This window comes from Cyclopterus lumpus, chromosome 2 (assembly GCF_009769545.1).
Source record: "Cyclopterus lumpus isolate fCycLum1 chromosome 2, fCycLum1.pri, whole genome shotgun sequence".
NCBI lineage: Eukaryota > Metazoa > Chordata > Actinopteri > Perciformes > Cyclopteridae > Cyclopterus > Cyclopterus lumpus.
In genome coordinates, this window is record NC_046967.1 from 1,666,890 (window position 1) to 1,679,350 (window position 12,461).

The window sequence follows — 12,461 nt, forward strand, 5'->3', positions numbered from 1 at the left end:
AACTTACCCAAAATATCTGGAACAAGACAATCTATAAATACTCGGTTACAGGTAAAGATACTTAAGTCAAAGTACAAAGTATTACCAGTAAAAATGTAATTTAAGTAAAACAATAAGAAAAAGAAAAAGAAGTACTATCATATTTATGTGTATGATATCTTTATACGTGTCTTTATTAACTTTTGTGTATTAATAAATGCAATAAACGAGTGAATGAATGTTAAAGCGCAGTTCCGTGTTTATATCAGCAGGGGACAGCATTTAACCCTCCGGCTTTTCTTCTTCGTGGCTCTTTGTTTCGGTCCGTTCACGGCTCGCAGGAAGCTCCGTATTTCCCTTTTAAAGAACATTCTCCTTTTCTTGTTTTTTCCCGTGAAGAAGAGCAGCGGGCCTTTGTCGCAGATGACAGGAATGGAGGAATATAATACCGGAAGTGAGGTGTGTGTGCTAGACATGTTTCCTCCGATGTCACGATAGCAGCTAGCCAGCTGTTAGCGCGCTAGCTGCACTAGCTAGCTGTTAGCGGGCTTGCCAGCTGTTAGCGGGCTAGCTGCACTAGCTAGCTGTTAGCGGGCTTGCCAGCTGTTAGCGGGCTAGCTGCACTAGCTAGCTGTTAGCGGGCTTGCCAGCTGTTAGCGGGCTAGCTGCACTAGCTAGCTGTTAGCGGGCTTGTCAGCTGTTAGCGGGCTAGCTGGTCTAAAAATCATCTCATAGGTTTGTGTATTATATCCAAAATGAGCTCCTTACATGTTCCTGGTAGTTAGCAAGGTGTTGGAAGTGACTGGTATTACAATAGTCCGTTAATTATAGTGAGTTAATTCTAAACGGTCACTGTTTATAAATAAAAGTTATCACTGCATTGAGTAAAAGTACTAATACAACACTGTAAAGGTACAGAAACACACTTAATTTAGAACAAAATGTCAGCTTTTTATTAACTCTGCACGTGTCAAATAATAATAAATATACAATGTCATAAAAAGACAATATAGTGCAGTGATTTGAGGTATAAGTACCTGAAATGACTGCATACTATTGTTGATGTAATAGTATTTTTCCTATGAGAATGTTTAATAACCGACATTGACTCCTATTTGTTTCTCTTCATCAGAGCTCATTCAACTCTGAAGAAGCTGATAGCATTGTCAAAGAGGTAAACTCAACTCTTTTGTTTCATCTTTTTAAATGGCTTTAATTGATTATTTCTCCTGTTATCTATAAAGTGTGTCTCTATTGTCCTCACAATATTTATAAAGTTCTTTGTAGGAAACTTCGGAGTCATAAATCTATTTTTCTGGAGCACATGACTCAAATATTATAACTGGAAGCATTCACTGGGGCGTTTTGCAGCCGAGTGCGAAGCGGCAGGGATGAGAGTTAGCACCTCCAAATCTGAGGCCATGGTGCTCTGCCGGAAACCGGCGGATTGCTCCCTCCAGGTGGGGGCAAACTGCCTACCCCAAGCGAAGGAGTTCAAGTATCTCGGGGTCTTGTTCACGAGTGAGGGTAAGGTGGAGCTGGAGATCGACAGGCGGATCGGTGCGGCTGCAGCAGTAAAACAGGCGCTGTACCGGTCCGTCTTAGTGAAGAGGAGCTGAGCCGGAAGGCAAAGCTCTCCATTTACTGGTCGGTCTACGTTCCAACCCTCACCTATGGTCACGAACTCTGGGTCGTGACCGAAAGAACGAGATCTCGGATACAAGCGGCCGAAATGAGCTTCCTCCGTAGGGTGGCCGGGCTCAGCCTTAGAGATAGGGTAAGGAGCTCGGACATCAGGGGGGAGCTTGGAGTCGAGTCGCTGCTCCTTCGTGTCCAAAGGAGTCAGCTGAGGTGGTTCATCTAGTCAGGATGCCTCCTGGACGCCTCCCATTAGAGGTTTTCCGGGCACGTCCAACTGGTAGGAGGCCCCGGGGAAGACCGAGGACACGCTGGAGGGATTATATCTCCCGGCTGGCCTTGGAACGCCTCGGGATCCCCCAGAATGAGCTGGAAAGTGCTGCGGGTGAGAGGGAGGCCTGGGTCGGCCTGCTGAACCTGCTGCCACCGCGACCCGACCCCGGATAAGAGCTGATAATGGATGGATGGATGGATGGGTATTAATTGTAATTTTCTGTGCTGCTGTAAATGTTCCTTATTGATTCAGATGGTCACAGGATTATTAAAAGAATCACTTTCAATGTTAGTCCCTCTTAAAAAAAAACTTGGGGCCAAAAATGGCTTGAAGCTGTGTCATATTTTTAAATCTTAAGTGCTGAAAACGCATGAAAGAGAAACCTCTTCATAAAAAAGGTGCAGAACAGAGCTGGCTCTTTATTTCAGTCTGCTCGGGGTGAACCGGTGACTTCCACATGACTGTAAACGCCGGTCTGTTATTTCACATGACCGTAAACGCCGGTTTGTTATTTCACATGACCGTAAACGCCGGTCTGTTATTTCACATGACCGTAAATGCCGGTTTGTTATTTCACATGACCGTAAACGCCGGTCTGTTATTTCACATGACCGTAAACGCCGGTTTGTTATTTCACATGACCGTAAACGCCGGTCTGTTATTATCTGTCTCAGTGTATCGAGAGCGTCGTCGGTGTGGACGACTACAGCCAGAATCTGGTGAACAAATGGACCGCCGGCATCGTGGAGCGCTGCCTCACACAGCTGGTCAAACAGGGGAAGACGTACAAGTACATCGGTAGGCTCATGTCTGATGAAGATGAAGATGATATAGACATCTAAATGTTACATATTAGACCTTTAAAGTTAACTGTGTTTCTCTGTTCAGTGACGTGTGCTGTGATGCAGAAAACAGGAGCCGGCCTCCACACGGCAAACTCCTGCTACTGGGACACGGCCATGGACGGTAAGCAGCAGCATCATCATAATAATCACAATAATAATAATAATAATAATAAAGTAGTAGAGCTCTGTGTGCTGTTGAGTTCAGGGTTTCAGTCACTGCTGTGTTTTCTTCTCATTTCTTCATGTTTTTTAATCTTCTCTCTGCAGGCAGCAGCACGGTGAGATGGGAGAACCGCACCATGTACTGTGTGGTCAGTGTGTTCGCTGTGGCTGTGGCATAGGACACACACGCATGAACACACACACACACACATGAACACACACACGGCCACCAGCAGCAGCAGTGTGTTCCTGTGACCAGCAGGGGGCCACAAAGTGCCATAGCTGTCATTATTGTAATGTTTTGAACTTCTTTATTTATCACTCGCTGACAGCCGGAATCGTTCTTCTTCTTCTTCGGTTTCTGAAGTTTATTACGTGTATCATGTTTTTGTATTTGGATTCATGAGCAGTGTTCAGTCTTTAATGTAAAATCCTTAAAGATTTAAATGTTTCAACAAAGCGCACAACTGCTTTCTTATTGCACCGGTTTTCTATCTACAGTTGAATATATTATGTTTTACTTTATTCAAGTACAATTTGGAGGTACTAGTACTAGTACCATTTTATAATACTACTTATTCCACATTTCAGAAGGAACTATTGTACTTTTTCGTGTGATATTACAGATTAAAGTACCCAGCAGCATAAAGTAAATGTGCTCCACCTTCACCAGCTGATGTCAATAAATAATAATCTAATAATATGATGTGTGTATGAGGTCATTCTGCATATTGAGTACTTTTACTTTTTGGTCCAAGTTCTCTTGGGAAATTTATTATTCATCAGAAAATGAATTCCTAAAAGAAAAAAATACAATGTGAATATATATACAGTATATATCATTTTTTATTTGACGTTCTCAGACTTCCTGATAGTATTCTGATCCTTTACTGACGTAGAATACTCGAGTATTATACTGAAGGTGTATCCTGCTACGACTTAATTTGTAGTTTTGGTTTTAAAATTAGTTACACAATCTTTTTGAGTTGAAAAATGAAACAAAAGCTCTCAAAGTTCAAGTTTATTATCCAAAAAAAAGAAGAATTCACTTCGACCTGTTTGAAAATATACATAAATATACACAAAGATAGTGTGTCTTGTTTTCTCTGATTTAAAACCCCAAAGATATTAGTTTAGTTTGGGTACAATTTAAATAAAAATACATTAATCACACAATGTAACCAGAAGGCTGCTTTCCACAAATACAAATACACTTATGTATAAAAAACTCCCAGGATTCATGAACAGTATCTTCTGGAATATAAAAGTGAAACTCGTTGGAACATTTAAAGCAAAATCAAAGCGGAAGGTTTTCTTTGAAGCTTTTGCTGCCTTGCTCGAGGGCGACGTTGCAGCGTATTTAAACCCTGTGTAGTATTGCTGTTGTGTATACTGTATGTATACACGACCGTGTCAACAAACGGCGAAAAGTAAATGCAAAAAGGAAATTTTAAAAGCAGCAGTTTCACTTGATGTAACGCAAAAAGGAGAACAAGGTAACGTGGAGAACATACAATACAATACTTTAAAAGAAACGCGGTATGACACCCCTGATGTGCTGCTCTGGTTTCCTCTCGCTGGTCCTCAGAAGTTCTCTTTGTTGAAGATGAACTTGACGTCGCCCTCCGAGTGAGACAGACTCTGCTTCTCCAGAGACTTCCCCAGCTGAGGGGGGCCGCACAGGAAGACCCCCACCTTGGTGCTGAGGACACAGGAGCACAGGTGGTCCGTTACAGGGAGGGCAAGTACTAGCAGTACAAGTACAAGTAGTACAAGTACAAGTAGTAGTCATTTGGTTGTTTTGTTTGTCAGATATTTAGATATTTAAATGATGGTCATTTTTAATTGGTGTAACTAAAAAAAACAAGAAGAAAATTCAAGAATTCAAGAAAAAATGCATAAATATTAATATATAATTAATATATATAAATATATATTTATATTTAAATAATAAATACGAGTACAAGTACGAGTAGTCATTGTGGTTGTTTCGTTTGTCAAATATTTAAATTATGGTATTAAATTTAAATAAAAAGAAGGAAGAAAAGTCAAGAATTCAAGAAGAAATGCATAAATATTAATATATAATTAATATATATATATAAATATATATTTAAATATATATATTAATTTATATTAATATATATATATATAAATAAATATTCATATAAATTAATATATAAATATTAAATTAATAATATATTAATATTAAAATGATCAGTATTTCTAGTTGTAGTACAAGTAGCAGAAGTTGTGGTAGTAACAGTTGTTGTAATAGAAGTATTGTTAGTAGTAACACTCGTAATAATAGTAGACGTAGTGGTCGTGTACATTGTGTGTTTTCAGTGTGTGTAGAGTGCATTCAGTAGGTGTAGTGTGTGTATACAGTGTGTGCAGTGTGTACACAGTGTGTGCAGTGTGTGCAGTGTGTACACATTGACAGAGCGCCTCACCCCGGGTGCTGTGAGGCGATGTTGGTGAACTCGTGGTCCCAGTTGGGTTTCCCGTACAGCGTCTTCTGTTTGAGGCCTGTGATTGGATCGTTCTCCGCCTCGTGGTGGACCCGGAAGTGAGCCGCCTGTGGAAGGAGAACGCAGAACTTAGAGTGTGACCCGTTTGTGTGCGACGCGGCTTCGAGGACCCGCGTGGTGGTTCTGGGTCCCGTACCTCGGTCTCCTTCCAGCGGGTCAGGTAGATGTTGTAGCTCAGGAAGTCGGTCACGCCCTTCTCCGACATCTGACCCTCCAGAGACTGGAGCAGGTCTGCAAACCACTCGAAGGCCTGCGTCTCCGGGCAGAGCCAGTAGAAGTAGATCTGTGAGGACGGCACACACACACTGTATATACACACTTTATACACACTTTACATACATGGTATACACACACGGTATGCACATAAGGTATACACATGGTACACACACTGTACACACACTGTATACACATGGTACACACACTGTACACACACTGTATACACATGGTACACACACTGTATACACATGGTACACACACTGTACACACACTGTATACACATGGTACACACACTGTATACACATGGTACACACACTGTACACACACTGTATACACATGGTACACACACTGTATACACATGGTACACACACTGTACACACACTGTATACACATGGTACACACACTGTATACACACACTGTATACACACACTGTACACACACACTGTACACACACTGTACACACATGGTACACACACTGTATACACACACTGTACACACACTGTATACACATGGTACACACACTGTATACACACACTATACACACACACTATATACACATGGTATACACACACAGTACACACATGGTATACACACTGTACACACACACTGTACACACACACTGTACACACTGTATACACATGGTATACACACACAGTACACACATGGTATACACACTGTACACACACAGTACACACACACCCTCCGGTCTCCAAAAGGCCCCCCTGAATGAAGACCACGTGGGGCCCTGGACGCTCCCTCACCTTCTTGGTGAACACGTCCTGGTTCTGTTGGATCCGTTTGTACCACACGGACTTGAGGATGGAGGCGAAGGGGGTCACGCCGATACCGGCGCCGACCAGCATCACCACCTCGTAGCCGAACACGTCTTCACTGGCGGTCCCGAACGGCCCGTCGATGGCCAGCCTGAGGAGAGCAATTAATACAAGAATGAATCATTAATAATTAATACGTATTTTTCATCATAATCCTACTTCAGTAAAAGCAATGAGAGGCTCTGGGTGAAGACCTGGTTCCCTTGTTGTGAGGTCTGAGAACAGCAGGACCACTTCCATGTTGTTGTGGGTTTCTAGAAGCTTCTCTCACACAATGAACCACCAGGGGGCAGTAAATGTGACCCCCGCTGGCTGTAATTTTAGTCCCAGGCCCCCCCCCCCCCCCCTCCCGCTGTCGTACTTGGGCAGCTTCCAGGCCTCCTGAGGTTTGGTTTTGTCTCCCACGCAGGCCTCGTACAGCGCCTGGGTCCAGTCCCCTACGATGCGGATGTGGGCGCTGAAGTAGTCCTCCTCGGGGGCGGAGGTCAGGGTGAAGGGGTGCCACTCCAGCCCGGAGACGGACGGACACTGGATGAAGACGTACTGACCCACCTCCATGTGGAAGCCCTTCCTCTTCATCTGCAGCTCCAGGGTCTTGGAGGGGTGCATCACCACCTGGTAGAGGGGGGGGGGGACTCTCATGATGCTTCAAATGACATTTTGTGCTATTTGCATTGAAAAGGAAATTTTAAGTCAATTTAAATACATTTAATCTGTGTTTAATCCCGGCTCACCTTGGTGATGACCACCTTCTGGTGGGACCGGTAGAAGCGGACGAGCCTCTCGCACACGTAGAGGATCATGGGGCCCACCACCCACTTCCAGGTCTGGAGAACGGGGTACACATTGGGTTAATGTACAACAACCAGCTGGGTGCTCGTTTTCCCCGTGAACACGTCTTCAGCTGCTCACCATCGGGGGGTTTCCGGCGAACGCCGGCGTGGTGCAGTTGGACCCGTCGCTCCCCCAGGTTTCAAACCGGGCGGCACAATCCTTGGGGGGGTCAGCGACCAGGCTGGTGGCCGTCTGTCCTCTCACGATGCGCCTGCGGCCAGAGGGACACGAGCGTTATAGTCAACACACCGGGGGGGGGGGGGGGCCTGGAGATTCGGGCGCACCGCGTCCTCTCACCCGAAGCCGTGGAACACCAGGCCCACGAAGAAGACCACGAAGAGGTGGTGCGTGTACCAGAACACCTCGAAGTAGGACCTGCGGATGACCTCCATGGACGAGGTGATGATGAGGATGAGGGCCAGCGTGATGGCCACGCCCGTCAGCCCGGCGACGGTGGTGAACAAGACGACGGTTGGGTTCTGCACGGAGACACAAGCACACACACACAGCCGGTTGGTTACTGGCAGCGTGGGGTCGAAGGTCACGGGGGTCGTCGCCACAACAACACATCCTCGCCTTCTTTTTCAGCAAAGAGGAAGTTTCTCAAAAAGAGGGCTTCAAAGGGGAAGCTCCGGCAGATGAAGTAATCTCTCTTTCACCAAATGTGGCAACAAGGCCTGAAGGGATTTCACAGATTTGAGCAACGCCATCGGCCTCCGGCGCCGCCGGCGCTCTTCTGGTCTCACCGTCTCGTTGCTCCGGATCGGGTTCAGGAAGGACGCGTTGTCCCCGCCGCCGATCTCCGACAGGACGAAGGTCAGGGGGCTGCCGTCACGGTTCAGCTGGCCGTCCATGAAGTACTCAAAGTTAAACAAGTGGGCAATGATGTGCACGGCTGCAGGAGGAGGAGGAGGAGGAGGAGGAGAAGGAGAAGTAGAAGGAAGAGGAGGAGGAGAAGGAGGAGAAGGAGGAGAAGGAGAAGGAAGAGGAGGAGGAGAAGGAGGAGGAAGAGGAGGAGGAGAAGGAGGAGGAGGAAGAGGAGGAGGAGGAGGAGGAGGAAGAGGAGAAGGAAGAGGAGGAGGAGAAGGAGAAGGAGGAGGAGGAGGAGGAGGAGGAGAAGGAGAAGGAAGAGGAGGAGGAGGAGGAGGAGGAGGAGGAAGAGGAAGAGGAGGAGGAGGAGGATGAGGAAGAGGAGGAAGAGGAGGAGAAGGAAGAGGAGGCAGAGGAAGAGGAGGAGGAGGAGGAGGAAGAGGAGGCACAGGAGGAGGAGAGGGGGAGGAGGAGGAGGAGGAGGAGGAAGAGGAGGGTGAGGAAGAGGAGGAGGAGGAGGAAGAGGAGGAGGAGGAAGAGGAGATGCATCACGATATTAGTCAGCAGGCAGTGGCAGATATGCAAAAGGAACCAGCAGCTTCAAAGCTTCATGTTTCATAGTTTGCTGGAGGAAGAGCCCCCTGAAGCGTACCTGTGTGGAAGGCGATCATATACGCCACCATCTTGTGAAACGTGATGTTTCGGTCCAGTTGTCGAGCTGCCGTGCGGCTGCAGCACTGAACACAGAATACATATTCATAAAAGTGCCGTGAGCGTGATGCTTGTGGATTCATGTGTGCTTGCTGTTACCTGGATGGTGCCGCGGAGGAAGGAGAGCAGGTTCCTGCACACCGGCAGCAGGATGAGCATGCAGTTGAAGTTGAGGCAGGCGGCCGGCGCTCTGGCCCAGGGCAGAGCGTGCTGATGGGTTAGAGAGCGCGTTACCTTGGAATCTGATTACGTTCCTCCCTGAAAGCTCCGTGAAGCTGCAGCGTCGTCGTTTCACTTCTGTATTATTATTACGCAGCTGCATGGAGCGGGACGAGGCCAGCTGTGAGGAGACTTTGACCCCCGCGTCACAGCTGACCTCCTTCACTCAGGCGCGGCGGCTAGATAAGGAGTGAATGGTGCGGGCGTGGAAGTGACGGCGTTCAGGAGGGGGTTACGAGAAGAGCATAAATGAATCACGGCTGCACAAACACACTTTCTTTAAGAGGTTAGCGCTGCGATAACATGTCTTTTATTCCCTCTTTTTATCTATTTTATGACAGTAAACAATACACACTTTTAAGCCATATAACTAAAGACAAACAATTGATAAGAAATGTGTTCATTCTCAGCGTACCAGGGTCAAAAAATATCCTCAATATCCTCAAATGTATTATTTCAGTTATGAAAATAGAGCCAAAGCTTTACAGAGGCGTTATAGAGGCCCTCGGTTTAAGGAAAGAGAATAAGCAGTTGAATTGGGGGCTTCCCCCAACCCACCCCGCCCCCCCAGTTTGAGGAAGTGAGAAGGGTCGGGTCCTGTTTTTATTTCATGCTTCTTCTATCTGACTTTCGAGAGGTTAGCTGAGAGTTTCTTCTTCTCTCTGAAGCTTGAAGTAGAAGAACCAGACTGAGATGTCTCCGTTTGATCCCCCCCCCCCCCCCCCCCCCCCCCCCAGAGACCTGTGGTGGACTCACCCCCAGCAGGACCCGGGTGTAGAACCACTTCTCCACCAGGAAGGCCATGTAGAAGTGGACAAACAGGAACGCGTTGATGCCGAGCCAAACCAGCTGTGACATCCAAGCGCACGCCATATTCAACCAAAACATCAGAAACAGAAGAAGAATTATATCAAACACCTCATTCATGTTCACGGGGTTTTTATTATTTTGTGTGTTGTCATGTGACGAATAGAGATAAAGTTATCTTGAGTTCACGTCTCAACACGGAGAGGTCGCGACCTTTGTGTTGTTTCCAGGGATTCATAATTTATCATTTATAAATGATCCAATAATTCACACAAAATATAGGGAATCTCTAAATCTTAATAAAATGCAATATAAAAGTTTCATGAAAATCTGATGCAAAGAAAAAGATGATGAATTATGACATTTGATGCCTACTTTTAACTTGTTTTTAAAGCTTCAACATGCAGCCATCTTCACAGAGATGCTCCAAACCACTTTTATATGAACGGTGATAAGTATGACAGCATGATAACTCTGTATAATAATAATAATGTACTCACAATAACAAAGATAGATAGTCCCTCGTTGGCAGCAAAGTTCCCCATGTTGAAGAGCGCTGCCGTGTGCTACTGTGAGAGGAGAGAAGGAAGCAGGAAACAGTGAAGGAAGAGAGTGACCGACTGCTCACTTTATAACCTCTGTGAGGAGCAAATAAGGAAGTAACGCGGCGCCACTCGCAGGGTTTCTCCTCAGTTATTCAGTTATTAAAGGAGCACGAGCTGAAAGGCTCCTTATCAATAATCAGACGTCTGGGCAGGAGAGAAGAAACAATAACTAGCCTTCAAGTTCCTGAAAGAACCAGAGTTTACTTTGCACATTAGTAATACATATGATCAGTGAGATGAATAGCCACAAGGTTTCCTCTGCACATTAGTGATAAATACATGACATTAATAACCTCAAGGTTTCCTCTGCACATTAGTAATATATAGAATAAATGACATTAATAACCACGAGGTTTCCTCTGCACATTAGTAATAAATAGAATAAATGACATTAATAACCACAAGATTTCCACTGCACATTAGTAATATATAGAATAAATGACATTAATAACCACGAGGTTTCCTCTGCACATTAGTAATAAATACATGACATTAATAACCTCAAGGTTTCCTCTGCACATTAGTAATAAATAGAATAAATGACATTAATAACCACGAGGTTTCCTCTGCACATTAGTAATATATAGAATAAATGACATTAATATTGAGGTTTCCTGCAGGTTGATAACTTCCCAGCCGGATATAAAGTTATTAAAAGTTGGTATTTTTGGTATTTTTGGATGCCACTTTGTCTGTAGAATCCAGAGGAAACCAGGTCCTGCAGGTAGGAAAGTGACTTTTGAACAAGGTCCTGCAGATGTTGACACCCGGTGGCTGCAGCCGACCGTTGAGGAGGAACCTGACGGTGGTGACATGGTGACGTTCAGGCGGAGGAAGTGGTAGATTTCTAAACATGTAAAACAGAAGCTTGGTTGCCTCATGCTTCCTGTTTCAGGACAGACTGCAGAGAGGAAAACACCTGAACTCAAAGGACCAGTTGACTCAAAGGGGTTCTGATCATTTCCTCCTGGAGAGGAGGCTCCTGGTTTCAGTGGAAGCAGGTCTAGAGGGAGTCCTCCAGGGGTCTGTTTAGGTTCGGAGGTGGAGGCCCTCGAAGGCTTCAAGGATAGGGGCCCCTTCGGTTCTTCAGGGGGCTCCAGAGGCTCTTGACCTGGTCCTTGAGGGGTTCAGTGAACGTACCAAGAGGTCCAAGAGCTTTTGAGGGTCCTCAAACCAGAAACAAATCCCGAATGAAATCCACTTCTCTGGGTGTGAACACCTAGAATGAACTAAAAGAGCTACAATGCTTCAACTTCACACAACACATCAACTTCCCCACTCACAGCCGAGGTCACATCCTGGATTTGGTCTGCTCCACTGGTCTCACAATACTTCAGCTCTCCAGCCTCAACCTCAATATCTCCGACCACCTGGCTATCACCATGGACATCGGCATCCCTATCCCCATCCCAAGAACCAAGCGCAACATATCCTTCAGAAATCTCAAAACTATTTCCCCCACAACTCTTTCAGCCTCTCTTGCCAGTACCATGTCGGCCTCCCCTTTCCCACTGTCTGATAATCCCTCCGATCTCGTAAATTACTACAATAACACACTCTCCTCCTGTCTTGATCAGCTGGCTCCTATTAAAACCCAAACGGTCTCATTCACTCACTCAGCTCCTTGGTATACTCCTGATCTCCACCACATGAAATCCCGTAAGCGCCAGCTTGAAAGACTCTGCAGGAAAACTGGTTTAACAGTCCATCTCCAAGCCCACTCTGACTACCTTCAACAATACAAAGACGCTCTCATCTCAGCCCGGACCACCTACTACTCACACCTCATACACGCTGGCTCCTCCAACCCAAAGGCTCTCTTCTCAACAATAAACAAGCTTCTCAAACCCAGGGACAACACCTCCAAATCCTTTACAGTCGACAAGTGCAACTCTTTCCTTTCATTTTTCAATACAAAAATTGATATAATTTACAGCAACCTGAAGACCTCACCCGCACTTTCTATTTCTCCACCCCCTCTCCCCATATTCACCCCT

At 45.7% G+C, this 12,461-nt stretch overlaps 2 protein-coding genes across 3 annotated transcripts; one reads left to right on the forward strand and one right to left on the reverse strand.

Annotated features, from left to right (window-relative positions):
* The first annotated feature begins 277 nt into the window (after positions 1-277).
* Positions 278-3,601, forward strand: LOC117741327 (dynein light chain Tctex-type 3-like). The gene is made up of 5 exons (XM_034548301.1): positions 278-438; positions 1,112-1,153; positions 2,566-2,689; positions 2,780-2,857; positions 3,004-3,601. The coding sequence occupies exons 1-5, from the start codon at positions 403-405 to the stop codon at positions 3,075-3,077; spliced, it is 354 nt and encodes a 117-aa protein (XP_034404192.1). The 5' UTR covers positions 278-402; the 3' UTR covers positions 3,078-3,601.
* A 302-nt stretch (positions 3,602-3,903) lies between these two features.
* Positions 3,904-10,489, reverse strand: LOC117741309 (cytochrome b-245 heavy chain). 2 transcript variants are annotated; one of them, XM_034548268.1, is made up of 13 exons: positions 10,360-10,489; positions 9,809-9,901; positions 8,933-9,043; positions 8,775-8,859; positions 8,059-8,207; positions 7,610-7,791; positions 7,391-7,523; positions 7,213-7,305; positions 6,840-7,093; positions 6,407-6,569; positions 5,566-5,712; positions 5,352-5,476; positions 3,904-4,600 (listed from the first exon to the last, which is right to left on the reverse strand). In XM_034548268.1, the coding sequence occupies exons 1-13, from the start codon at positions 10,402-10,404 to the stop codon at positions 4,483-4,485; spliced, it is 1,698 nt and encodes a 565-aa protein (XP_034404159.1). In that variant the 5' UTR covers positions 10,405-10,489; the 3' UTR covers positions 3,904-4,482. The 2 variants fall into 2 exon arrangements, with proteins under 2 accessions (XP_034404159.1, XP_034404168.1); XM_034548277.1 differs by having other exon boundaries at positions 9,809-9,932; positions 10,360-10,472.
* Positions 10,490-12,461: the final 1,972 nt, after the last annotated feature.

What these genes read in the sequence shown, in the direction of transcription:
- LOC117741309 (XM_034548268.1), bottom strand. Translation starts at nt 10,404, where the DNA reads ATGGGGAACTTTGCTGCCAACGAGGGACTATCTATCTTTGTTATT. An exon ending in AGGACGTGTTCACCAAGAAG is followed by an intron (nt 5,713 to 6,406) that starts GTGAGGGAGCGT and finishes CCGTCCTCACAG; the next exon opens with ATCTACTTCTACTGGCTCTG. An exon ending in CCCGCTGGAAGGAGACCGAG is followed by an intron (nt 5,477 to 5,565) that starts GTACGGGACCCA and finishes CTCCTTCCACAG; the next exon opens with GCGGCTCACTTCCGGGTCCA.
- LOC117741327 (XM_034548301.1), top strand. Translation starts at nt 403, where the DNA reads ATGACAGGAATGGAGGAATATAATACCGGAAGTGAG. An exon ending in GAAGACGTACAAGTACATCG is followed by an intron (nt 2,690 to 2,779) that starts GTAGGCTCATGT and finishes TTCTCTGTTCAG; the next exon opens with TGACGTGTGCTGTGATGCAG. An exon ending in CTGGGACACGGCCATGGACG is followed by an intron (nt 2,858 to 3,003) that starts GTAAGCAGCAGC and finishes TTCTCTCTGCAG; the next exon opens with GCAGCAGCACGGTGAGATGG.